This window comes from Chelon labrosus, assembly GCF_963514085.1.
Source record: "Chelon labrosus genome assembly, chromosome: 13".
In the NCBI taxonomy this organism is placed as follows: Eukaryota; Metazoa; Chordata; class Actinopteri; order Mugiliformes; family Mugilidae; genus Chelon; species Chelon labrosus.
Genome location: NC_140346.1, coordinates 27,557,942 through 27,585,779, shown reverse-complemented (window position 1 = coordinate 27,585,779; position 27,838 = coordinate 27,557,942). Strand labels below are relative to the sequence as shown.

General features: G+C 39.2%; 1 protein-coding gene across 3 annotated transcripts; it reads left to right on the top strand.

Moving 5' to 3' along the window:
- The first annotated feature begins 1,602 nt into the window (after window positions 1-1,602).
- LOC311498421 (glycerophosphodiester phosphodiesterase domain-containing protein 5-like) lies at window positions 1,603-27,371 on the top strand. 3 transcript variants are annotated; one of them, XM_084558999.1, is made up of 17 exons: window positions 1,603-2,019; window positions 12,016-12,222; window positions 12,712-12,817; window positions 13,285-13,388; window positions 13,708-13,801; window positions 14,380-14,439; window positions 14,528-14,626; window positions 14,794-14,887; window positions 16,556-16,701; window positions 16,905-16,987; window positions 18,109-18,259; window positions 18,667-18,885; window positions 19,094-19,251; window positions 20,694-20,841; window positions 21,338-21,420; window positions 22,198-22,277; window positions 23,598-27,371. In XM_084558999.1, exons 2-17 carry the CDS (start codon window positions 12,161-12,163, stop codon window positions 23,702-23,704), a joined length of 1,794 nt encoding a protein of 597 aa, XP_084415125.1. In that variant the 5' UTR covers window positions 1,603-2,019; window positions 12,016-12,160; the 3' UTR covers window positions 23,705-27,371. The 3 variants fall into 3 exon arrangements, with proteins under 3 accessions (XP_084415125.1, XP_084415126.1, XP_084415124.1); XM_084559000.1 differs by lacking the exon at window positions 1,603-2,019 and adding an exon at window positions 22,915-23,052 and having other exon boundaries at window positions 11,951-12,222; XM_084558998.1 differs by lacking the exon at window positions 1,603-2,019 and having other exon boundaries at window positions 11,951-12,222.
- The last annotated feature ends 467 nt before the right edge of the window (window positions 27,372-27,838 follow it).

Sequence of the window (27,838 nt, the reverse complement as noted above, 5' to 3'; positions counted from 1 at the left end):
GTCGGTCATTGTCTCTACATCTCTACATCCTGAAGACACGCGTCTGAATCCTCATAGTCTGTCATAAATCTGATTTCCATGGAAGACAAGGGAAGGTTTTAATCGGAAAGGTCATTAAAGTCAGGTGCATACTGGCACATGTTTGAGTTTTGGACATTGATCATGTGGTTGTCGTTTTGAGATGAATATAAGCCTATAGTGTTGGTAGTCATGATGAGCCTGGGAGGCTGGTGACTGCTATAGGTTCAAGTTTATATTTAAAGTGAAAAAGAAAATACCTTCATCCACGACGGCACAAAAATCCAATTATAGTCACTCAAGCGGATGCAAACAAAATGCCTCATATAGGGATATAAATAAAATATAAGATACAAATAGTGAACTATCACTGATTGGGCTCCTCAGGGAACAGACAACCAATAGTAATTCATCACATCTTTGTTGAAATGAACCAATAAAGCTTCCCATTTAAGAGTTACCATCCTAGAGAAGCAATGTCTGTTTTTCTCCTTCACCTTCATCTTATTCTTCCTCTTCACCTTCTTTCTCTGCCTCTCCTTCTCCTTCTTCATCGTCTTCTTCCGTACTTGAGCACTAGCTATATGCGTCTATTGTTCTTTGCTCTTTGACAAATATCTAGTTTTAGATAAAAAAGAATAAATGTTTGATTTCTTATTTTAGTTCTCTTATCAATTCAATTTCAATTTTATTTATATAGTGTCAACAACAATACAAATTCAAGACGCTTCACAAAATCCCCAGAGCAGCCTGGAGGCGACAATCCCGCCGCTAACAATGATGTTAACAATAACCTGAAGGAATAATTCATCTAAAATGTGACGATGGTGTTTATAAAAAACACAAATTAAAAGTTTTATGCCTTAACCTGCTTACATATAAATATGTAAATTTGTTCTACTGGTTGGTTTAACTTCTCTGTGTGTACATGCTGTTTAATGAGGGGGCTTAATCACATTTTCATTTCAATACACATTTCTCTGTTTTGCTTTCTCTAACAAGCCGAAGATATCTCCTCCAGAAATAACTCTGCAGCAGAGCTCACGTCTGTGATCTACACTGTGTTGTTTGCTCCCCGAAACAAAACCTACTTTCTGTTGCAGATAATCTGAGTTTGTGATTGAAATTGGGATCAGGCCAGCCCCAGCTGTGGTTATGCAATAACAACTGTAGCCTGACATTTCCCCCAGTTTGGAAATGTCTTTTGCTGCGTTGCCACTCCGCTGCCTCGCGTAATGGATTTACTGCCTCAACTCCTCCGCTAATTTGATGCTTAACTTTACCACAAGCATTTAATTTAGTGTCACTGGATTCTGTTTGGATGCAGAGGTTGCAATTACATAACAGAACTGTTGTGAAAGTGAGAGATGTAAATGGAGGAAGGACTAAACACGTTGTCAACAAGGCAAAATAAATACTTTTTAAAGATTCATTTTAGGTAGTATTCCAATTTAAGCATCTAAAAAGAACATGTAAGATGCCTTGAAGAGATATGATGAAAAGGGTAAATATGGGATCTCTTTTAATATATTTTTTTGTCAAATCAACCGTCCAAAACTCTAATTTATATTACATTTGGAACAATACCAAGAAAAACAACAAATTCTTACACGCTAGAGTCTCGAAACAGCCTTTGAAATAAGACTAATCGACTAATTTATGTCCCAAACTAATAAATAAACGTGTATTTTATCTTTCATTCATTCAGGAAGAACACAGTGAGCCGCGGTGACGTAAGCAACAGGTTGACTGGAGCCTCTCTCTCGCGGACGCCTCGTGCCCGCAGTAGTCGAAGCTCGTGCAGTACCCGTACATCCCGGTGTCATCATCACACACTGAGGCTGCGCTGCTGCACGAGACCACTGCAGTCAGTGCTTGCCACGGCTCGTGCTTTAGAACGTATCTTTTTTTTAAAAACTAACGGTCAGAATCCCAACGGAAGAAAACGGCAGGAGTAAACGGACCGTCGAGCAGCGAAACAAGAAACGTATATTTTTTTAGGTAAGAACATGCTAGCTTAAATTATTTATTTACGTGATAATTATTCTCTGAGTCGTAGCCGCTGTCAGTACCCACCGCATACTGTTAATGTCTTTGAACGGGCTAAATTGTCAGTTTTGATGGGACGTTCAATCACTACAAGACACTAGCATCATTCCTTTAATAAAGCTACTTAGGTCATAGCCAGCCCAGCGATATCACGGTGATTGAGGCTGTTTGCTCTGTTCCTTATTCCATTAAACCCATATTGAGTTTTGTTTGAACACTACCAAACACTAAATTTAACCTTTACCGAAATATGAACAGATTGAAAACACTTTAGTTGCTTGCGGCTAGCTATCGTCTTTTCCACTTCGCACGTTGAATATCTAGAGTGAAACAATTTGAGCAGAAGCAGACTTTAATTTGTTCTCCTTGTTTGTTTGCGTTGTCTAGACAGTGTCACGGTGCAATTTATTTATTTTTCATGCTTGCAAAGTGTATTCGTTTTCAAGCAGTTGGTTGATTTACCGTGTCTGTTAGATCATTTCTAATCAATCTGTCTCGACACCTCTTAATTGCTCTGTCGGTGTTGACCTGAAATTGCTTTTCTTCTGCAAGGTGGTTGATTTAGTTGCTGTGATTGATCAGCTGTTTGGTTTGCTGAAAGGTGAATCGTGTTTTTGTGGCCTTATCTTATTGTCTTTACAGATAAATTCTTTACCAGTTGTTGAGTAAGGAGTATATTAGTCCAGGTCACGTGGCAGCACACCAGACACACATTGATGCATTTATCACCCAGTCAAGGCCAGTTCTGGATAACAGCTGTGAATAGATGGATGTGAACCGTGGTATGTCAAGGTATGCTGAAAACGACCAGAAATCACTCAAACTACAAGATACAGTATAGATCTGTGTCTATGCAAGATGTTTTATCTTCATTACATATACAAATTTTCCTTTAGAATAAAGTTTGGGAGGCATTCTGTGCATTTGTGTATTTAGGACACAAATATAGAGAGGAGAAGGAAGGAAAATGACTAGCCAGTACAGTCTGTTCTCATTTTTGTGGCCCACGTGGATTTACCAATCAGTCACATTCCAGTCTCCTCCTGTCAGGTTTATTTATACAGATTTAGAGTTCTTTATTAAGCTTTTTCAATTGTACGCATGACAGGTTTGAGTGTTCAAAACTGCCTTGACATACATATTCACTTGCCACTTCATTAGGTACACCTCATGACGGTTCTGGTATTCAGCACCTGTTTAAAATGATGAAAACTGTTGATTCAGTTGTGTTTTCATGGAGTTGTACTGACACATGTTCCCATTATTTTTGACAACCTGCTTGTAGTCAGTAGGCTAGGTTAAATAACATTTTAGAGTATAACCTATATTATAGAAGTTCCAAATGAACTGGCAAGTTAGTGGACAGTTGCTTCTGTAAATGTTCAAACTTGTAAACCGTCTAAAAGTCTTGGCTTGTGTAATCGTAATGCATCACCTGCTAGTTTTTGTATGTTACTTGTCAGCAAAATGGAGTGGCACATTGTGGTGAAGAGAGGTATCTGCTAGTGAAGATTAGTAGTATGTTGTTTCTAAGTGACACACTGCAGTGACATACGGTATATGCCTGAGTTAAGGTTTAGTGGTACCAGGATTTAAGGGGAAATATCTCTGAAATAATTCGTCTTGGATTTGCAGCCTACTTTGGCTCATGATCCTCTTAAGTCCCAAAGTTCTTTTGATTTTGAAGGCTCTTTTGTATTTGGTGCCTAGCTTTACTTATATAATTATGCCCACACGCCACATAGTTCATGTTCCACTGTTAATGAGTGATAAATATGCTGTAATTAAACCACCAAAGACTCCCATATCTCTAGGAGACATCATGTAACCACTCAGCAGACGGAGCGTTATGTTGCCGAAGCTCCTCTAAGGCTCAGCAGCATAGAAAATATCTTCCCAATTCACAGGTAAACATTTCTAGTGATGTTTCATCGTGGTGTCAGGAGTCAAGGTCCAGGGATGCTAGGCTTTTGTAGACATGTAGACAAGTGGTTGATTGAAAACCCAAGCAGAAATTCTCTCATCAATGATATTCGTGAAAATATTAAGTGATTTAATGTTCAGACACAACAAAAGGTTGTTGTTCCAGAAGTCTGTTTTCATTTGTTATTTGTGCTCAGTAGATTTAATGTTGTGTGATGATGCTTCCGTGTTCAATGATGGATCAACTGGACCGACAACATGCAGTCTGAATCAAGACCTCATCATCTTATGATTCAGCTTCTCAGGATTTATGTCAATCTTTGTTAAATTGGCAGGATTTCTCTTGTTTGTGATATCAGCAGGGTTTCAGAGTTTACATTTCACTTTTAAGACAGAAAAGCCAACTGTTTAGCACTGTTCTTTACGGGGATGGCTTTACAATATTCATTTTCCGGTTCAAATAGGTCTTCACTTTAAAGAGCCAATGTCAGTTCATTAAAACATATGCCATTTCATGCATCCTCTCATTAGAAATCACTCTGCACATGACTAGTCTAGAGTTTCAAAACATGACAGAATCTCCAACTCTCAGAGCATCATCAAGCCTGAAAAATGATGTGATGTGTGAATTTTAAAGTATGATGACAGAGAAGAGGATAAAGAAAGGTTAAATATTGAGGAAATACCACAAATCTCCAAACAAATCAGTAGTGCTTCCGATCCGCAGCGTTCAGTGAGACATCAGTGCTTCTGTTGCTGTTTGTTTTAATGTGGTGATAATAGACACAGATTAAGGTAACACACAGATGATCACTGTGAATCCCTGGCCAGTTATATTGACACTGACATTTTTATCATGTGTTCATGTTGACATATAGCCCCTAATGTTGGTCCTCACCAATGATAATACCTGCATCTGTGTTGATACCATCTGCAGAGGCATCGTTATGGATGATCTGGGTATATGTTGCTGTGGGACATAATGCAGTGACCAGACGATAATGTCTTTAAACACAGTTGAAAGTAGAAAGCCTCAGTTGGGTTTCTGTGTCTCATGTCTGTAACACAGCAGGTTGAATCAAGTGTTTTGCCTAAAGGCATTTCACACTTAACAGTGAGTCTGTAGAATTAAGTCGGCCTCCTCCTATACCCAACAGGCTCTGACCTTTCTGCTAGATACATGTACAAAGGTTTAGTAGTAGTCTTAGTAAGAATAGAGTTTTAATATAGCATTATTAAAGGCAGGTGTTGAGTCTTACAGTTGGAATTAACACTTTAAAGTCGGATCCATGCCTTGCTTTTGTGTGGTGATGTGGTGCTTGCCAAAATGTATAATCACATTTTATGTAAAAGTTAAATACATTGACTTTATTACTGTGAATGAATATTCCCACAGAGCTCCTGGTCTAACAGTTAAATCAATGAAAACATCCTCAGTTGTTTCCTTCTCACTGAAACTATTTAGTGGCTCTGATGATGACAACATATAATGAGCCACTGATGAATAAATCAATATGTTAGTCCAGATCATCAAATCTGCCAAGACGTGACTTAACACCGTTGCTGATGCAGCAATAAGTTTCCCTCATGGGAAGAAGTACATGTTTATTGTGAGCGCTGCTGCCTGGTTTGAGTTCAGACACGGACAAACCTGCCAGGAGAGGACAAGCTGGTCCTCACTGAGAGACACTGACAAAGGTGACAAGAATAATACATGTTGTTCAGTGTTAATTAATTACAAAAAACGTAAGTTTCACCTTTCGTCTCACAATACAAATGACATTTTTGATTTTAGAGTTTTGTTTTTCCTTCTGAAAACACATCCTGCTTGTGTTTTTATATTTTCTTTAGTGACAAATTCAAAGTTTATTTATCACTGTCATACACAGTACAACACTATACGGTAATACAGTAAAAATATAAAGCAATATAGGAATATATAAGGCAGTATAATATACATGTATAGGTCAACATAAGAAAATATAGATAATATAAATGTATAAGGCAGTACAGGGAAATGGGTTACAATAATATACACAAAAATAATATAAAAATAATTAAAATAAATAATATCTTTGTGAGATCACTGCCAACATTGAACTAGTTTTATACATCAGTATAATAATTTGTGTTGCTTACAGTGTGATTAACAATGGTTCAGCAAATTAAACTGGTGTCAAAGTCATGAATATTACATATTACAAGCGCATTTTAATTAAACAGATGTTTACTTTAAGAATAAATATCACCACAAAGAATGAGTGTACTGTGATTTGACATTGGCACCTGCCTGACAGGAGTAGTCAGTGGTGTTGATGTGTTGTTGTCAGCTGTGGCGTGATGTGTTTGGACAATGAGCGACCAGCAGAGAGCTGATTGGCCGGAACACAGAGGCCTGCATTGTTTAGTGTGTACAGTCTCCTCTACTGTCTATGCCTCTGTCCATCTGCCTGTCTACAGTAAAGCAGTGAGACAGCAGCAGTGGTACAGTGAGTTAAATCAGTCGTCCTGTTTGGTATAAAGCATACATCTTGAATTCATCAATCATATCTTAGTGTTAAGTCGTGTTAAGTTTCCTTAAATCCTGATGCACTGTTGGTAAACACATGGGACATGTCAAGTATTCTGTCCCCATGTCAGCACAATCATTTATTCAATATTTTCCACTGATGTGATTTTTGCTGCATCATATAAAACTGAATGCTCAGGTTCACTCTGCATGCTGCCTCCAGTGTTGTTATCTTCAGTATTCAGCTCTGTGGTTGCTTTTTTCGTCGCCACCACCACCGTCGCTCTTCCAGTTTAAACGCAGTCTGGAACCAGGATCTGCTACTGGGTGCTGCATGCTGGGGCTGCATGCTGGGGCTGCATGCTGGGGCTGCGGTAACTCATTTGTATGTTTAGTTAATTTGTATATTTACCAGCTTATGTAATGTCCAATGCAAAGCAATAAAGATGGCGAGCTGTCCTGTGTTTAGTTATCCACTGAGATTCCACTACACCAAACAACATAACTTCTTTATCAGTCCTTTATCAAACACATGATGTTTAATGTGTTCTCAGCACTGACCTGCTTCACATCCCAGGACCTAATTCTCCAGGTCCCCAGTGGGACCATTAAAGTTTAATTGAAGCTTGTGCATATTCACATCCTGAAACCACAGCTGTACAGCTGTACAGGAGGAGAACTTCACCATCCCTGGGGATTTGGACGTGTGTTGCAGACTGCTTTTATGATTTATGATTGTATCCCTTCTGGAAGTATATGGAATGTCCTATGTTTAGGTTGCTTCATGCATGGTGGTGCATGGTTCCCCAACGCACCATTTTCTCATGGCGTTAATGCTATGGACAGGTGTCAGTGTGATTTAGTAATGCCTGCACGACTTGGTGTATATGTTTGCTGGAGAGACTAGACTGTGAGCACTGTTAAGACGCTGTGAACTGGATTCAAATGGGCTCCAACATGCATGCCAATGGTTGGGTACCATACACTAATTAACTAAGAATCTATTTAAAATACATTTTTTGTTTTGATATTAAATTCAACACCTGGACAAAAATAAATGTGATGTGTGTTTCCAGAACTACCTTTGTGATGATGTATTTCCTGGTAATGAGTAGTAACCTATGGGACTACAGGGGTTTAGTTAATGTATGGGAGGCTAATGAAGCTAATCAGGTCTCTCTGCGTAGTAGAAAGAGTCACATCTCAAATAATACTTTAGTAGACCCGTCATCCGTTCGTCTCCCATGCACAGAGTGATTAGTCAGAATAGTTTTGAGGCGGTTTACCCACCCTCCTGTAAAATAAGAGAACAGAGTGCTACAAAAATAACTGCTATTCCTAATTTATCCACTGTTTTAGTCAGGGTAATGAACAGAACACAATATCCAGAACTAAACCGCAGACAGCAATAAAATTACACTTTATTGTTTTTAAAGAAATTCCAGGTTGTTCATAAATTCTCAACAGCTGTTCATTGTTTTGTAAAAGGATAGCTCATTAGTTATACATATTTTCATAATGTACTTGTTCTTCTTTGCAGTAAAAACAAAGGGAAACATTTGGAGTTGTTGTTATTTATAGGTTATTATACTATTATGTTACTGGTCCGGCCCACTTGAGATTAAATTGAGCTGTACGTGGCCTCCTGAACTAGAATGAGTTTGGTGTAAGAGCCAAGGATAAAGCCTGAGACGATAGAGTCTCAAACCGGTCTGTAATCTGACTCACAGGTATTGGTTGAGCAGGGACAGAGGGTAAAGCCCTGGCGGGTGCATATGTGCATGGTGCACTGCAGTTTTTGAACTGCTGAGTGGGCTGTCTGAAATCACGAAGCTGCTTGTAATGTTAAAATTCACACTTGCATTAGGATCAACTTTCAACATGTCAGGAAAATACAAACTAAGGAGCAAACAAAGCACTGCTTATGCTGTGGATAGTTTTTCCCATCGTATAGAGTATAGCAACAGTAGAGGCACTTCAAGTCTGTTACAGTAAAAAAGCTTAATCTACCAGAATGAGTATGTAGATCAGCTGGCCCTCAATGCTGAATATGTTTTTTGCATGTGACCTAAATAATGTTATCAACAGAGGGAACCAGCCGACTCTGTTCATTTAACACTTTCTCAACAATCTGTTCTTTTATGGAAAATTAGAACAAACCTTTTGAAAACTGGAGCAGCGGCGAAAAACTACATTTTCCTGTTTCCCTAGGGAATGTGTTTATGTATATGCCAGTTATATTCAGGTGTGTTTTTGTATGTACTGTATCGGTCTCTCTACATATTACAAGTGTGTGCACTGTACAAGATTCACCTCTCCTTCTGTCACTAATGGGGTAACTAGCCTTAATCAGAATATGAGTCTAGTAACACACCCTTTGGATTTCATTTGGATTTCATCTTTCAACCGATACAGAGTAAGATATACCTCTGCACGCAATCTTACAGTATATCAACTAGTCAAAGCAACAAATGACAAATCCTACTTATTGATAAATGCCCTAATCGCTGTTAAATGTGTCTTTTAAAGTTATTTTGCTGTTTTTTCAGTTTCTGAATCAACTGTGGAATCTAAACCTCTTACTTCACCAACAGAATAATGAATTGTCAGAATAGGTGAAAAGTTTATGGCCTAATGGTTGACTTCTGGTGTCAGTTAACACTGTCATGAACATTTCTGTAGTGACATTATTGACTTAGTGTACATTGTCTCCTATAAATACACACATGGACAATAAAAAAAAGCAGGTGGGCAGGTGACCTTTGCAGATTTTGGCTCCCTCTGTGAAATGCCGTCCAGTGATGTAGTTTGGCTTCGAGCTGCTAAAAGACTGGCCAGTGTCCAGAGACTGCACAGAGAGGACGAGGGACAATGACAGATGGACAGGTAAAGTTAGAGAGAGGATGAAAGGAAAGCAGTGTCCAGAGAGTTAGATAGGGACAATGGATTTACTGAGAGAGAAGAGGTAGATGTAGAAATAGCTCGTCGCTTCACCACACACTTATATTTCCAGCATCTTGCCCTCGTTCTCTCCTTTGTCGGACGTCTCCTCTCTCACTCCTTTACCTTCCTCTGTGGCGTCTTTGTCTCTGTCCTCGCTTCATGTACAGCGTCTTTCTCAGACTAAATCTGAGAGATTCTCTCCACTTTTATCCCCGGAGCTCAGAGAGACTTTTAAGTCTTACACCTGCCCCACATTTAGGTCCAGACCCATAGTTTGTAATGCATTAAAAGTAAAAATGTTAGTAGCGTCGACAAGCAAAAGAAACGGTGCTCAGAAATAGTTTGTTGGCAAAATGTTAGTTTAAAGAGCTTTGCTTCAAATTCAAGTGTCTCGCTTTTCCTGTTAGTTAGTTATCTTGATAATCCACGTGTGTCTTGAGCTAACGAACCTTTCATGTTCTTTTTTCTTTTTAGCTATGTATTTTATTCTACCTCTTTATATTTTATGTGGTCACACTAAACTGAACCCTTGAACATGTTTGGTTTTAGTGTTTAACAGCTTTGACGACGCTTCTTCATCCATTTTCATCCTGTCATTTCTTCACTCTCCCCTTTTATCTCTCCATCTGCTTCTGTCTTGTTTAGCCCACCGCCCAACATCCTTTCACTGCAGTAATAATAACAGATCTGACGGCACAGTTGCCATGGCAGCTGTGTGATAAGCTGGCTGGATGAATCGGGCAGGACTTCTAGTGGCTGACTTCAGTCACAGAGACAGAAATAAAATGATCACAAGTGAGCTGAGCAGATGATGTAAGAGTCAAATAAAATAAATAATACTTTAGACTTCATAAATATTAACATAAAATATTGTAATGGAATTTATTAGATCCATTAAAAATGTGATGTTATGTAATTCTTTAGTATTTTTTTCTTGATGCATCAGAACCTTGTTCTAGGATGCCTGTGTGTGTGTCCTTGCATAAACGCCATTAATCAGTATTTAAGCTGGATACTGAGCTGTTATAAACTATAGTAAAGCTAAAGTTTGGGACTAACATATAAATGAACGTCTGTACATTCAAGCCCTTGTGGAAAGAGTTCACACAAAGCTGGTTGAGGCTGTAAGTGCCAGGTGAATCCGTCTGGGTTTCATGTTATATCAGAGTTTTAAACCTGGCAACGTTACCGCTCTGGCGTGTGGACAGATGAAATAAAACACCACTAGGAAAGTCCCAGACTCATGTTCAGAAATGGTTCAGAGACATTTCTTCAATTTGAGACAATAACGTTTTAGACAAAACTGAATTGCCACATAGCCTAAATTTGTTTGTAAAAGTCCAAGAACAGGAATGTGACTTCCATGTCCTCCTTCAGTCATTCGTTATATTCGTTCAGCTTTGTTAGACAAATGGAAGTCACACCAGTGTTAGCTAGCTAGCTTTATTGTTCTTTATTGTTCTTTATTGTTCTTTATTGTTCTCAGCATCAACAATCAATCAAAGTGTACGACACATTTATCTTAGATGCTCTCTTATGTCCTATCTGGGTCAGTTTAGCGCTTGTCCCACCAGGGACAGTGTCACACCATTTTGTGAGAGCTGTTAGAGGTGAGCTCATCTTTATGCCTCATGTTCTCCTTTCAACAGTGCAGTATAGCTGAAACAGTATGTTGATGGTAGAGACAAACAAGATGTAGTTAAAGTAGTGTTCTGTCCTGATGTGAGGCATGGAGTTTTGTTTTAACGTTGTTGTATAATAACTATCTGTCACCTTAGCTCGTGTCTAGTTAAGGCTTTAAGTCCATGATTACTTCTAACCTGCTTCCATCCTTGAGTCTTGAACCAGTGAATCAGGTCTGTGGTCAACAGAGAGTGTGTGTTAAGCTATTAAGCCGACCTCTTTGTTGTCAGCTCAGCACGCTGTCAGACGCTGTTGTTGCACCTACATTGAGTAGATTTAGGCCACCTATTTGTGTCTGTAACACGGGATCTAAGAAAGCTCACTTGTGTTCTTGGTCTGTTCTTTGAGACGGACGAAGTTTATTCTTAATTTTAAAGTGGAATCAAATAAAGTAATCAAGAGAATTAAAAACTTATTGAATGTTATCAATCTTCTTCCAGCATCTTCCAGGGCTGTTACCCTCGGGTGGTGTGACCTGACATATTAGCTAACTGATTAACCTGGATCACTGGTCATTGTCTGTAAAATGTAAATAACAGCAAAAATTTGTTCAAAATAATTTGTGAAAGTCCATGTTCTGATATAATTAATGACTAAATATTAAGTGTGAACTTTATTATTATTACATTGTCATTGTTCAGCTGGTTGTAGACTTCATGAATCTTAGTTTTGTTGAGGTGCATCCCTTTTTGGTTTAATTACAGTTTCACTGCAGTTAATCTGAGGTCATTCATGGATGTGGAGTGATAGATTAGCATACACATATAGGTCAGTGTTTATTTCTGTGAGAGCATTTGTATCTTATGGGTCAGTTTAACCAGGTCACACAGTCCTGCTGAGTCTAGTTTAAATACATTTTAAGTTGATTCCATCTTTCTTCTCCTTCACAGGTGACTAAGCGTAGTGCCAAGGAGTCCAGCCTTTTCTCTCCACCCATCTTCAATTCTGTCTCTTATTCCTCCTCTCTCTTTTTCCTCTCTGTCTCTCTCTCCCCCTCTCTCTCTCTCTCTGTGATGCCGGGTTGTGGGTGAGTGTATGCCAGTGACCAGACTGAAGCTGGGGAAGTTAAAGGTGGTGCGGCGGCAGCTGCTGCAAAGGTACAAAACATCAGACAAAGAGAAAATAAGAGAAGATTCTGTCTTATATGTTTGAAACAACTCTGATATCTGCCATAAATAGCAATAATAACTTATCTTTGCTGTGAAATCTGTTGCATATGTTCTGAAACGTAAACTTCAGTGTTTACATTTGATTTGTTGGTTTTGATCTTAAGAGAAAATGACCTTTCAGATAAACCCAAAAACCACAGCAGTATCTTTTCCTTGTTACTCAGCTGTGATTTTACTGACACTGGTATTAAGTACGATATTATTATGAAACACATTTTTGTTTAAGTAAATCTGAATCCAGTATCAGATCTGATTATTTAATCTAAATGCTTACAAATCCCTCGTCAAATCTATTTAGATTCACACTTTTGTGTCTAAAGTGACTAAAATGACTAAAGCTCAGATCTGTACATTTTGTTGACCTTACTGAACTGCTTGATGTTTCCTCATCAGCCCTTTTCTAATTGACTATAACAGGTATGAACACCAGCCATTTGTCTCCTGCCTGGCCGGCCTCTACGGTTGCCAATGGAGACGATACCAAAGAGCCCGTGCGCAGCCGGGAGAATGCTGCTGCAGCAAGGTAAACACACGCACACAGCACCGTCTATAACTCGTGTTTGGTGAGTTTGCTGAGTTTGCAGAGAGTATTGATTCCCCAGCCACTTTGCCTCAATGTGGCCTGCTGATTCAAAATAAGCAGCAACTGCTTTTCTATGAAAATATATGTACTCCGTCAGCTGGTATCAGAACGCACTGCCAACATATGCACTTGGCTATTTGATTGACTTCCTCTGTATCTGGCAGATGGTGTAGCTTCAAGGAGTTCCTGCTCCAACTGTGACTATAAATCCTATTACCCAGGAAATCTTCAGTTTACTGTTGAACCTTAATTTCACTTTAAAGAAGCTTTGGGGGATCAAGGTTAAGGATTTAAATGTAAATACTCTACTTTAGTGTAGTACTATAAACACACACTTGTTTGTGAATAATTATTGCTTTCTTTGAGTAGGAGCGGGTCTTTTGATGAGACAAAACTGTGTGTTACAGGTGGAATGTGGCAGTTTTGGCCTCCTGATCCTCACCTTCTTCCTGAGTTTTGTTTTCCTCTACTTCTGGAGTGAAGCCCAGAATGACTACAATGACTTTGACTGGTGAGTCTCACACACCACGTACTAATACAAACACATGTTAGTTGTAGTTTGTTGTAATTTGTTGAGATTTGTGGAATCTAACACAGTTGTAGGAGTGTAGTGGTTTCTCTACGGGTTGTCAAATGAATGAATCAACAAATAATTCCTACTCTTTGAAACTGTTTTATCTGGTTAGTGCGTATATAAGCGTCTGTAGGGCGTATATAAGCGTCTGTAGGGCCTATATATGCTGCTGATGTCTTTGTAGATTTGCTAATAACAATAAATAAATGTGTCACTCTATCTGATAACTGTTGTTTTTTTTTTTATACCTCTTCAGGTTTAATTTTGGGACTTTTGGTTTCTGGTTCCCTTGGTCTCTGGTCCTGCTGGTTGTTGCTGCCGCTCTCTTCACGTACATCGCCCTACTATTGGTATGCACTGATACAACCTCTGTGGAACTTGGAAATATAATACAGCAAACAAAGAACTTATCTCCAGTGCATTCAGAGGATTACACTTTCTGCTAGCTGAAATTTGCCAGTCCAGATCCCTGGAGCTGCTGAGAAAACATTTGTGTTGTTCTTGCCAGAGTTAAAAAGTTGACTGGAGTCAAGTTGACCCAGTTTGACTGTTGGGAGTGTGACAGTATTTTGTTTTCCTTTCCCGACCAGGGCACTTGACCCAATGTGTTTGATGAGGCACACATGCACATGAGTCCCTTGGCTCTCCCAGTACTTTGTGTGACATTTGTCTAGAATTTGTCTGCCTCTCTGGAGTGACAAATATTACGTAACACTTGTTATATAATACACAAAAATGGACACAGATCACGGGAAAGAGATTTCTGCATCTATAGTTTACTTTCTCAGCACAGAGGTCAGCCCGAACTTGTGGGGGAAAGTATTGGCACTTTAATTAGAATTAGTTCTTGATGTTAAGGTTTCAGACGATGTCTGTGTTGAATAAGTTTTATCTGACAGTTTCTAATAAATACCTTACCACTGTTCAGGTGCTGGCGGTGTGTCTGCTCTCTGAGGGTCAGAGGCTGTACCTTCACTGGAGCCACAAGGTATACACACAGTGGTATGATAAAGAATAAATCATTCTATTTTTATTTTGAGTTTAATACATGTTCTGTCCTCCTGTCTTCGTATCAGACTGGCATCGTGGTGACGCTGGTGTTCTCCGTCACAGCTACTGGTGTCCTGTCTGACCTCTGGAGCAAAGAATGGAAGACTCTCCTCCTCTCCTTGCAGGTTAGCCATCCCTGACACGTCGGCCACTTACAGAATATTAGAATTCAAAACATTGCAGTAACGATTGTTAATGCGAAGGCTGCTTCTAGTGTTTTTACATAGACTGTAATTTGTGTTTTATATGGAGAGTGACATATAATCCTTTGTCATTCTCTTTTCACGTTTAGGTGACGGCACCTTTCCTCCATGTGGCTGCTGTCTCGCTAATGGCCATTCTCTCCTGGCCAATAGCACTGCACTTCTTCCGTATGAACAAGAGATGTAAGTTAGCTGATCAGTTTTTACATTCGAGCTTAATATTATACTTGTGTAAAGAAGTGAGACTGTCCAACTGCAGCAGTTCTAGATGGGAAATGAAAAAGGCAGCTTCCTCAGACATTTCTGCAGTGGTGCCCTGTAAGCAAGATAAATAATAACACCAAACAAGACCCCATATGAAATGTTGGTTGGGTATATGCTTAATAAGCTCCTTGTGGAAAAATATAAGCCAAAAAAAAAATACTTACATGACACCTAAGAAGAAGAAGAAGAAATCTAATGACATGCAGTCCTGGCATAACAGTATTAACTGGAGGATATTGAGGAAATGAGGAAATTAGCTGTTTACTGATGATTTCTGACTCAGAGCGGTTCAGTTGTAATAGTAGCAGTACCCAGTAAAGCTATTCTGAAATTAAACAATTCCCCTAGCACAATGACGCACTTGTCTGGCATGTTTTTTTACATCTGTAAATCCCCCTGCCATCCACTCTTTGTCTCCCTCGACTTCCTCTTCATAGAATATCTAATTATTACACTCTTCTCTTTTTGATTCTTTCTGTTCCTTCATTTGTGTCGTCTTTCTCTGAATGGCTTTGACCCTCCGTGTCTCTTCGTCTCTCTTTTCTCTTTCGTCTCCATGGGTACTGTCCCTTGTCGCCATGGTGATTCAGCGGGTAGAGCAATGCTGAGTCATGACAGGGGTCTCACCTGGCAGGAGATAAGAGAGAGACAGATTTGCCGAAGCACATAGAGTAATAGAGCCTGCTCCTACTTCACTGTGTTGAGACAAACTTGCACTCAAGCCCAGTTAGAGCGGAGGCTTTTATAAAGCAGGACTTGTTTATATTATCAGGTTTGAAACAGTTGAATGCTGGTTTTTGGGGAGTTTTGTTATGTAGTGGGACTCTCAGCGAGACACATTATGGAGGCCCTCACTGCAGAGTATTTAATTAAAGAGTAGCTTCATCCCCACCGTTACGATCTTACTTCTGATACCCTCTGGTGCTTTATGTTCTTATGTTGCCGTGGTGATGTGTGTGTATATCCAATAAAAGTTTCACATTTACTATTGAAGTGTTTCAAGGTTTCCTTTTCAGTCATTGTCTAGATACCAGTAGATTTCTTCAAGATAATGTTAGGCAGGCATCAGTCTGTCTGTTGTCCATATGGCGACTGTTGAGCACCAGACCACCTTGTTAATCCGATCAGGAAAGATTTAAAGTACATTATCCTGACTAGGTTCTGATTTCAAGACACTCTTGAGACTCTTAATTGCGCTAAAAAACACTAACACTAAAAAAATAAATAAATAAATCTGAAAGCATGGTTAAAACGGCAGTGCAGTTAGTGTAACATGGGTATTAATAAATAAATATGTGTGTGTAACTGTACAGATATTGTACATAAGAGGGTTATTGCACATGAGCACACAGTTCCTGGTTTTAATTTGCAAATATTTACAGTCTGGATGCAAACACTGTCTGCTGTTAAAGCATATACTAACCCACTTATAGTATACATAAAACAAATAAATGTAATAAACATAACTTTGTCAAAAATATTTAATCCAAAATGATATCATTACATCCCGTAAGCATCTTAATGGGACATGTTGGAGTGGTTTATTTGTTGTACAGATTAATATCTTTGTGTCATTGTCTTATTTAGTGCGTCAGGTGGCTGTCCTGGGTCTCTACCTGTCTGTGTTGTTCTCCCTCTACCTGGTCCCCCTGGGGATGTACTCACCCTGCATTAAAGAGGAAGGAACACTGGGCCCTCATCCCACACTCATTGGACACAGAGGAGCTCCAATGGTAAGACTGAAATGAACTGTGACAACTGAACCTGCTTCAGTTCTGTTAGACCCTTATATTACACTCTACACTGTAATTTATTGATTCCTTTCAATAAAGCCCATATTTCCATGTCCTGGATTTGTGTAAAACAAGAAAAGATATCTTTGAAGCCTCTTCTGCAAATGTTTATGTTGTGTGTATTTGTGTTTATGTGTGTGTAGCTTGCTCCAGAGAATACAGTAATGTCGTTTGAGAAGGCAGTGGAAGCTGGAGGAGAAGGACTGGAGACGGATGTCACCATCAGGTAGTAGCTGCTGTCACCTGTGTTTACGTTCTGTTGTTATATTTATTTAAATATATATATATATATATATATATATATATATATATTTTTTTTTTTTGTAATATTTAGAGAGAGTGCCATGTGTAGTATGTGAGAACTCCTCGTCATTACACAAAAATAAGACTTTGAATTACACTAAAACATCCACCGAATAATACACTTGACACTATAAATAAATTATTTTTGACTTTTCAGACTAAGTGGATTAGTCTTTTGCTTAAAATAAAATAAAAATATTCAGGACTCAATCTGAAGACAACCAACATGATGCAAACGTTTTTGTTATTATATTTGGCTGGTGATTATAAGCTGTGACAAATAATAATAACTACAGCTCACTGTGCTCTCTAGGAAGTAATATACATGTGTAGAAATGTGAGAAACCAAAGCCCAGATGTTCAGACTTTAGCCTTTATCTTATCCTGCATATATTTAGGTGACGTGGTTGTCCTACGAAATTGGTCACCGGTGACTGAAACCAAGTCCGTGTCTTGATGCTAATGATACAGATCAGATGATCGCGTGCTACTCTCAGTGCTAATCCAGTTAGCCAATAGCTCAGGGCTGTTAGCCACCATTCCACAGCCTGAAAACAGTCGGATTAGAAGCATGGCATGACTTGATATTAGCACATTAGCTTAATCCCGCATTATTGGTGACCCAGGTGAGTCTGGTGGTACTTGTGTTTGTAAGAATGAGCTGTGTGTGTGTGTGTGTGTGTGTGTGTGTGTGTGGTCTGCATGAATGATTACAGCTACAGATAAGGGTTTTGAGTGGTGATCTGTTAATGCGTATTATTGAGCATGTACATAACTGATACTGCTTGTGTGATTAATTGAGATGACAGGCTCTTCTGTGTGTGTCCATGAATAAGATGGATGACTTTCTGAGAGCCAGAGTAAACGTGATGTTTGACGGCTGGTGTTTTGATATGTGAGCAGAGCTTTTTAAGATGAAATACTTTGTTGTGGCTTTAATTGCTCTCTTCTCTCCTTCCTTCATTTCTTTTCCTTTGCTTTCCTCTTTCGTCTCATGTTTGTGTCCTACACTCATTCACTGAATATTCTCATCCCTGTCTGCAGCCTCGACGGTGTTCCGTTCCTGATGCACGACTCCACTCTGAAGAGGACTACTAATGTCGCTGAGGTTTTCCCAAATCGAACACACCATGATGCCTCCTCTTTCACCTGGGCTGAGCTACAGCAGCTTAATGCTGGCGACTGGTTCTTATCGGTGCGACCAACAAACACCCACACACGCTACACCACATACTTTAGAGTGTTGCTGGCTGGACAGAAAAAGTTATTGATCTTTATAGAAACTCTGTAGAACTGCCTTACACTGAGCTCGAATCAGATTAGTTAAATGTATTACACTTAAGAGGTAAGATGATTTTATTCAATGAGTACATTACATCAAAACATTCCAGTTCATATATGGCTACATGAATGTTCGTGATGTCAACTTAATGCTGTGTGTGTGTATAGGGTGCAGGGGAATGAATTGTTAATGGAGCTACTAATACAGTTATGACAGTTATGATAACGGTGTGAAACCATTTCACATTTTATCCTTATCTATGAATAATCAGAAAGACTAAGCATCTCTGTTTTTCCTCAACATGTCTCTGTCTCTTAAAGAGGGACCCGTTTGGTACGGTGTCTTCCTTGTCTGAGGCAGACCGCTGCCAGGCCCAGAACCAGTCCGTTCCTTCACTGGCTCAGTTTCTCGAGGTAGCGGCCAGAAGCGGCAGAATAGTCCTGTTTGACCTGCGCAGGCCTCCACGTAAACACCCGTACAGACAGTCCTACATCAACACCACCCTACAGGTTGTACAGGCCCACATCAACTCCTCTCAGGTAAATGTGACAAGGTGGATGTTTGCAGAAAAAATAAATCCTTTCCACCTTTTGGTTCAAAGGCAAAATAAAACTGTGATATATATATGTTTTTTGTTTGGGTGAAACTCAGATCTGGCTACTGTTGCTCTACAAAAGCCTCTTTGTATTTACTTAAATATGTTTACATGTAGTTTTTGTTCTCCTCATTGTGTGTTTGTGTTTGTAGGTGTTGTGGCTGCCATCTGAAGACAGGGAGCTGGTCCAGGCTGTGAACCCGGAGCTGCAGCAGACCTCTGGACAAAAGGCTTCGATACAGGAACTGAGAGATAGCCACATCACCAGACTGAACCTGCACTACAGCACCATGTCACAGCAGCAGATCTGGTGAATAATAATCACTATTCGATAAATAAAAAACACATTCAAGAAAAGATTTATGATTGCAACAACACACAATTTCCAGCAAGCACAAATACATGTTCTTTAAACTGATCCTTGCAGGGTACCCAAAATCTGTATGCAATTATCCAACAAAGAAAACATTATGAAGTGAAGCTGCTTTGAAAGGTATATAATTACAGTACATCCAACTCTCAGTTATTTAATCGCATCTATAAACAGCCCTATTTATAGCTTCCAGGACAAACGTGACATTTCACTGTGAACTTTTCAAATTGTCCCTTCTGAGTGTCCCTGCGTGTTCTTACGCAACTCAAGATACTCATGGCCACCGCATCCTCAGTGACTCCATCTGGTTTGTTTGATGAGCAACCTTAAGGTAGGAAAAGAGAGGGAGGTAAAGGGCAGGTATGAGAATGAAAGGGGACAGAAAGAGGAGGAGGGCTGACAAGAGGGAAGTGGGGGAAAGGCTAATTTGGTTAAAGAGAATGTGACTGATGTGGTAGGAAGGGGGAGAAAGCAGTGGAGGAGGTACAGTGGAGGAGGCACCGACCGATTTTAACTGATGACGATGAGAGAGTCTTTTAGGTGGTGGAAGAGAAACAAGTGGGAGAAACTTGTTCATAAACCGAAGCTATTGGAGAACAATCGAAGACGTTTGAATGAATCACGCACTGTGATTTACAACACAACAACTAGTTTCTCCCTATTACGGTAATATTTCACCAAAAGATGAACATCTCAGTTATGGTGTCACCCGCTACAGATGGTTGGATGAATCATGTTACACAGAGAGGTAACAGCATCTGTGGTTATTATGATCAGCATGAGTGTTATGTTACAGTTTTTACAGTGGGGCTTCTTTTACAGGGAGAATACAGTCATTTACTCTTTGTCTGTTTTAACCTTTAGAAACAAGCTGTAATACTAAAACTTGGATACAAGTTAATCTGCAGTAAAACCTTTTAGTAAGTCATACCAGTTTTAATCTACATTAGAATATGCCACACTTCCTGTAAATTATACTTTACACAACAGACTGAGGTATTTATACATAAACTTTATTTTCATGCTGTTCATTTAATAATTCGTTTTAAATGAGTGGTAGGTATGTTTTTATTGAGGAAACAAAGCTCTGTCTCAGAATCCTGTAGACCACAATTCATTTTGTCATTTGGAAGCCACATCTTCTGCAGTACCTGTTTCCAAGGTCAGACAGGTGTCTCTACAGTGTTCTTTATCTTTCGGTGGAAATTGTGAAACTTTATTGGTGCTTTTTTTGGACCAAACAGTTAGAAAACTTTTTGTAGATGCAAGGTGTTGAATCTCTGTTCCTGGTTAGAAAGAACAGTCTTTAATGTGGACGCCCTTCTCTTCTTACTCACCTCCTGTCCTCTCTCTCTCTCTCTCTCCCTCCCTCCGTACAGTAAATACCAGTCAGTGAACATCAGCACTAACCTGTATGTGATCAGCCAGCCGTGGCTCTACACTCTGGCCTGGTGTGCTGGAGCACAGTCTGTAACCACCAACTCCATCCACATCCTGTCCAACATCAAAAAGCCACTCTTCCTCATGGTGAGCAGGTTCAAGACTTCAACTATGCTATCAGAAACAAAAAGGCCACGTCATATTTGTTAAAGATCAGTTTAGTTTGACTGCATGTGGCTCATTCAGGACATTACTGTGATGTTCCCCTAGAAAGGAGTCATCTGTTACTGGATTAAGACCAGAACAGTGTCATGATCACTTTTAATCAGTTACAGAGTATTGTAGTGAAAAGATTTATGCATTTACATCGTCAACATCTAGAATTTGCTCGTATCCAGTGTGACTTTCAGTGAGTGGGAGGGAGAAATGTTCTGTATCTGGATGTACATCTCTTCTTGGGTACTGTGGGTGTTTGAAGATGATTACGTCTGACCTTTCTCTTACATAAAGATTATCTCACCACCTGTCGGTTGATGAACGTTTTAATATGAATGTTAAAGTCATGTATGGTCACTAAATAAAATAATAATGTTTTCAGAGTCTTTGTTTCAGGTAACGTTTATCAGTCTTTGTCTCCTTCCAGACTCCAGAGGAATACAATCTGATGTGGATTCTTACTGATGTGGTGTCAGCCTTCCTCATCATTGCAGTTTTCATATTCCACTGGTACTACCACACACACACACACACACACACACACACACACACACACACACACACACACAGCTCTCATAATTACGTTTCTTGTTTAATTGGGACGTCTGGTGTTGGGGCGGTGAAGCTGTGCAGGGCTGAGTCATCCCTGCTGCTCATGTGGTTTATTATTGATATGTGAGCCGATGGCACTCTGAACATCGTGGAAAATGTCTTTTTGATCAACATGGTGGTACAGAAATAATAATTTCTATAAAAAAATATTTTTACAGAATAATTTTTACAAGAATATTTTATTTTAAGCTTAACTGCTGAGACTGCTGGGTCACCAAACACATTTCCTGGGCTTTCCTCTCTAAGGCACACGTCTGGACGTCCTGTCAGTAGCTCTAAGACTTTACCTTCCTTCATGGCTGACAGCTCGTTGTACAAACTATTTCTTTTTAAGTGTAACTTAGTGTGAGTCTGTGAGAGTTGACCTTTCCTGTTCGCCACATTAAGCTCTTCAGTACAAAGTGAGGCCTCGTCTGTGATTTTATTTATTTATATATATTTTTGGTTATTTTTGCAATATCCCTTTCATCGTGAGCCTCTCTCTTTAGTCAACACTCGTCTGGACGCTGTCTCAAACAGACACAAACAGAAGTGTCCTCATGTATGCCCAGTGCACACATCAAAGCTTGTTGCAGGACTACATATGGCAATCTCAAAGCGGTTTGATGAACCCAGGAACACACCTGGTTATGCTCTCCTGCTCTGATCTGTCTGTTCTGTGCGTCTTTGTCACAGGTGGAGAGAGAGAGGTCTGCCTTTCTGGTCCGGCAGCCGCGAGACTCACGAGAACGGACCATACAGCAAGTTCAGGACTGGTATGAGACATTTTACATCTCCTCACTTTCTTGACTGTTGTATTTCTATACTTGTGTTGTTACGGAAAAATATAAAACTCAAACATTCCATACTTTTACAGCTGTGTGTGTCCATCAAGGTTGATAATAGCTGTGATGTGAGGCATAGAGGCAGATATTTAATATCATGCCTCGGGTCACAAAAGGACACAGCCATAAAACTGTTAGAGAATATTTTCTGCCATCACTTGGACAATATGTGGAAGTCATTGTGTTGCACTTATTTTTATCAACATCTCATCCTCGAACCTCTAGAACCTCTCTGTTAAAGATCTGCTGGGCAAATCAAATTGTTTGGATGTGGCTTTAAGTGGTGATGGACAGAAAAGTAACAGCGACATAGTCATACACATCATTTGTTTATAACAAAATGGCTGCGTGACTGTGTGCAGATTGTATTTTTTTCCTCTTTAACGGTGGAAACACGCCCCATGATGAAATCTAAATGCCTGATCTTAGCAAACAATCACATTTCTTAATGATTCAGTATTCATATATATAGCTTGTGCTAAGACCAGCTAAAACAAGTACATCATGGTTAACATCTTTGCATGCAGTGATGTCATGCTGTGTGTCTGTGTGTTGTGTTGTGTATCAGACTCATCAGAGATCATCTGTGTTCGCTGGAGCCCTGTCCACTCTGACCCTTCTGCTGGAGCCTTTGTCTCCCTCCCCCTGGTCTTCAACCCATGACTCCCTGCATGCCAACCCCACATGTCATCCCTTCAGGAAGCTTGTATGAACCATGAACCCTGTTTGTACTATGCACCTTTCTGAGCTTCCTGTAGAAAACTTGAGCCCGTGTCAACCTTCAAACTACAGACCTTTTAATAAAAGGGTGACCAATTAAAAAAGGTCAAGTGTTCACAGTAACTGTTGTGTAATTGAGTAGCTATAATTAGATAATGAACCTGTCCCACGATTAGTTGACATTGTGACACCTGACTGAATAATTAGAGCTTCAAGATTCATTATAAACTTCTTAAAAACTCAAGATGCCATAATTCCTCTAACAACCACAAATGACCCCAACTCAGAACTGCAGTATATTAAACTTAGAGTTAAGTCTACAGATGTGCATGCACCTGCTTATTTTCCTGTGTGCTTTTAGTGCTTAATTTACCCATTTGTAGTTTTATCCACCCCGACCTCAACCCCTCATTTATGTTTCTGACTCATAATCGCCTCAAATCCTCTTTCATCCAGCTTGCCCTCTCTGACCCATAATGTCCCTCGTCTTGTTAAAACATGAAACAGTTTGACTTTTTGTTCCTCTTGCAGAGCTGAGCGACGTGTGGTCCATCTCCAGCGTCAGTGTCCGACCTGACCTCCGGAGCACGCCCAGTTCACCCAGTACACCTCATCTGCCCACTATCACAGAGGAGTGATGGGTGAGGGAGAGGGAGGCAGAGAGACAAAGAAAGAGAGAGAGGGAGGCAAAAGGAAAGGTACATAAAAAGAGAGATGTTTTATAGAGAAAACTCTCTTATCTTAAACGTTTGTCTGTCAAGATTTTCATGACTAAATTATCAACAATGAATTAAATATTCTTTTGTAAATATAAATATTTGGTTATTTTAGTTTAACATCCAGATCAGGGTCGATGACAAGGACTGATCACATACACACACAGAAGTTGTTGTCATCCCAGTCATTACACAAAACAGAAAAGGGAGTGAATCCTTTAAATGAGGGCAAGTAATGTCAGACTGAGAAACAGAGCAGGACAATGTAGGTAAGTCAACGACAGCAAACGCTTTTCTCTCTCCACTTCCTCTCTCATCCTCTCTCCGTCTGTGGGCCGACTGCCTGCTGGAACTGAACTTCTGAACCAAACCTCATTCACTGGTCTGCCATCAGAGACTCTGGACACACGGGCAGGAGCACCACTACCCAATTTCACATTGTAATCTCTTGAATGCCGTTAAATTCATGGGAAATGAGGACGGTTAAACCACAGGACCAGAAGCTGACATGCTTGAGAACATTTCCATCTCTAGTCATTCACCACCACCACCAGCTGAGCTCAACAACGCAAGAAGCTTAACCTCATGAATGAAAGAAAAAAAATAATGAGTACATACTGCTGCAGTGACACAGAGTCACGTTCGCTCTTTCCATCTTGTTTTTAGTTGATGAAGACCAAATGTTTGTCAGAGAAGGAACAGCGGATCTCTGAATGTTTATGAAACCCGTCGGTTCAGAGCAGGAGACACCTGGACAACGACAAAACAGACTGAATATGTTATCTACGAGATATATAGTTTTTATTTTTTAGCTGTACAGAAATCAGGTGCATCAGACCAAACCTTAAACCATGTCTTAAATTTTAATCTGTGTGTGTCTGTGAGTGGTTGGATGCGGCGTATGATCTGTACACCGCTGGATTGACGGAGTGAATGTAAACCTGAGGCTTGAGAAGTTACTGTCATTTATGTTTGTACTAAAGTGAATGTATTATTAAGTGAGGTCATGTCTCTCAAAAGTATGAGGATTGTTTTGTCTGGGAGTCATTGGAAATTTGGCAACGGATTTGTGCCAAATATAGTATAAGTTGAACAAAGATAAAAAAATAAAAAAAAAATATGATGCTTTTGAGAAACCAGATCTTTTTAAAAGACATCTTCTTTTACTCAAATATGCTTTCTGGAATTATGAATATTTACTCAATCTGTGTTATGTTGTCGTCACTTAAACTGGGTCTAGATTTTGAATGCAGAGCGTCTCATCTATGCTTTTCAGGTGTGAAATCCATGAAGTTAGGGGCCTTGATTTTCTGAGGGGGGTTTTCCAGTTACTGCAAAGATGAAGAAGGACATGCTGCAGTAAGTGCCATTTAAACAAAAACAAAAAAAAAGCTCACCCAACACAGTAAATGTACAGAACTTATTTTTAATAATAACAACGGGTTCCGACTAGTGGAGGAATTTGAAACTGTTTCCGACAATTTTTAAAATCCATTTGAGTTGTATGCTTCCCACATAATTGATTCTCCTACACATTATTCCTGCTTCTGCTACAGCGTGACGTCACACAAAGAATCATGAAAAGAAAATACCATGTTTTCAACAGCCGCATATTAGTGCTGCTACTTGTTCAGGAGGAGATTGTGTTCTGACAGATGAGAAAAAACGTTGATTTGGTGCTGAAAACCATGTAGGAATATTTTTTTTATTTTTTTTCCCACACTGATCAGGCATTGAGAAAGAATTAAATTAATAAGCATATTGCCAATAGCACTGATATTGATAAAGTCAGTTCCCATCCCTACACCTGACATAATCGAAATCAGTTAAACCCTGTTTAATGGGCTGCTCAATGGGCTGCTACTAAATGTATGTACCTAGAATAAAGGCTAAATAAAAGACTGATTGGGTAAATCAAGTGCACACTGATTAAAAGTCTTTCTGAGACTTGAGTAAATATTGGACTTTTTAGGATTTGGTTGTTGTGTCTTTGCGTGTCCTTGCTGTCAGACATTTCTGGACGATTTATGTTATCTACGAAAATTTCAAGGCCAAATGAGACCTCGTAGTCAAAATTGTGATCAATGTTGCTCAGTCCTGACGCCACAAAATATTAAACAGACATGACATTATCTAGAAATAAATGTTAAATCAGAATTAAGCGTGACTTCATGTATTGTAACACATTTAGTTTTACTGTTTTTCTGTTCCTGATGAGAATATAGTAGCTGATCCATTGATCTGTTAGCCTTAGCTACAGTTAGAAACCACTAGTAGCCCTATTTATTCTGTTGAATATGATGTTTCCCACCATTAGACCATTCACTTTCAGTGAGCAGGTCTGGTGACAGTACAGGACTGTGATGGTTTCCGTTCGGAGATGCAAGCCTTTCATGTGTTGGTTTCATCCAATTTTTGTTTTAAAGCTGCTTTCTAAAAGTGAAATTCCAACCACCAGTCGTTTCACTTTAAAAGTCTCCGCTCACGTAAACTTAAATCATGTCTGTAAATATATTTTTTTAAATCCAGAGAGACTTCTGTGAAACAGTAGGTCAGGGCACCTTAGTCCGCTCTAAATCTGACAGAACTGGAGATTAAGCCTGAAGATTTAACATGGATGATATGTTTTTAATCAAAATTTGTCAAATTGCAGTTTTATATTTATTGCAAATAGTAGATTGTTTTCACACACAGGTGGCCTATGCATGCTGCTACGCATGGTAAAGGTAATGCAAGTAGACTTTAATTAGTGCATTTCAAAATATAATGAAAATCTAGATTTAAAAAGCATAAAAAATATTTTTTATATTCTGAGGAACAGATGTTACTGACGCCAGAAACGAAAGCCTGTTACATCAAGAGCTTCTCATTGTTTAATCTCATGACAGATGATCAAAACTGTTTCATGCATGAAAAGATTTTCTTGGTTCCCGACAAAACTAAAGAGGAAGGCTGTGATGTTTTCATTTACTGAACCAGTTGTCATCAGCACACAATACTGTATCTGCTTTGCTGCCTTGATCCACTGTAGTATCTACAATAGTATTTTACAAGGTCAGTGCCCATAAGTGAAGTTATGAATGTTCCTTCACTAGTAGCTCTAGTACGTCTTTGCCAAATTTAAACTGTGTTTTAGAATTGGCTCCGTCGGTGGACTGGCTAGACTCTGTGGTCCGGTTCATGTGATTGGCTTGTGCATTGAGACGTTGGCTGTCGTCGCGCCTGTTCTTTAAATGTGACTTTTATTGAGGATCCTGGTGACGCCAGGACGCATCTGTTGTACAAGTAACCAGATATTTTAAGCCAAAACACTGGGTCTCTGAAAATCAGACCATATGCGTTAAAATGCAATTAGTGCAAGTGTCCACTGTCAGCATCGTCCTTCAGTAATGAGCTCATTGTTTCTGTTGTTGCTAAAAATGACCTATGGTACAATAGAATAATATAAATGAGTTTAATAGACCAGCTTTGATTCACTGTAGCTTTCTGTGCTGTAATGAATGGCTGTGTTTTATTTTATAGAAGAATTTCCAATTTTATTTTTATGTTTACTTTACGTTCTCTGATTATAAATGCTGCTGTCATCTGATATTAAAATATTAGAAAAGTAACTTTGTTTGTGTTTTTATACCTGAAGACATTCGGAGCTTAACAGGAATTTTAAGAAAACAGCTTTTTAAAACCTGATACCTCGAGACAAAGTTGGATCCACTAAGCAGAACTCTAGGGTTTCATACAGAAAACTGTGGCAAAAAAAGTGAACCAAGCTCAGTGATGTCCCACACACTGAGCTATTACGCTCGTAAGATATTCATTTATATCGAGTCAAAACAAGTTTATTAAATGTTTTGTACAAAAGTGAGAACACTCATTACACAGATCATGAAAACACTACAGGAAGTCAACAGAGTGAGCAACACAATCTTAAACAAAACAGTTAATAATAACCTCAAAACCAAAACACAACAGGCAAAAACACAGGTTTACATTAGTGCACAAAGGAAAATAAACTGAACATAAAGGTATCAAATGAAATGATTGGCACAGTTAAAAACA

Excerpts from the sequence above, each read along its gene's own strand:
- LOC311498421 (XM_084558999.1), top strand. The coding sequence starts at position 12,161 with ATGCCAGTGACCAGACTGAAGCTGGGGAAGTTAAAGGTGGTGCGGCGG. Across the intron at positions 13,389-13,707 it reads GACTACAATGACTTTGACTG|GTTTAATTTTGGGACTTTTG; the intron begins GTGAGTCTCACA and ends ATACCTCTTCAG. Across the intron at positions 14,627-14,793 it reads CTCTCCTCCTCTCCTTGCAG|GTGACGGCACCTTTCCTCCA; the intron begins GTTAGCCATCCC and ends TTTCACGTTTAG.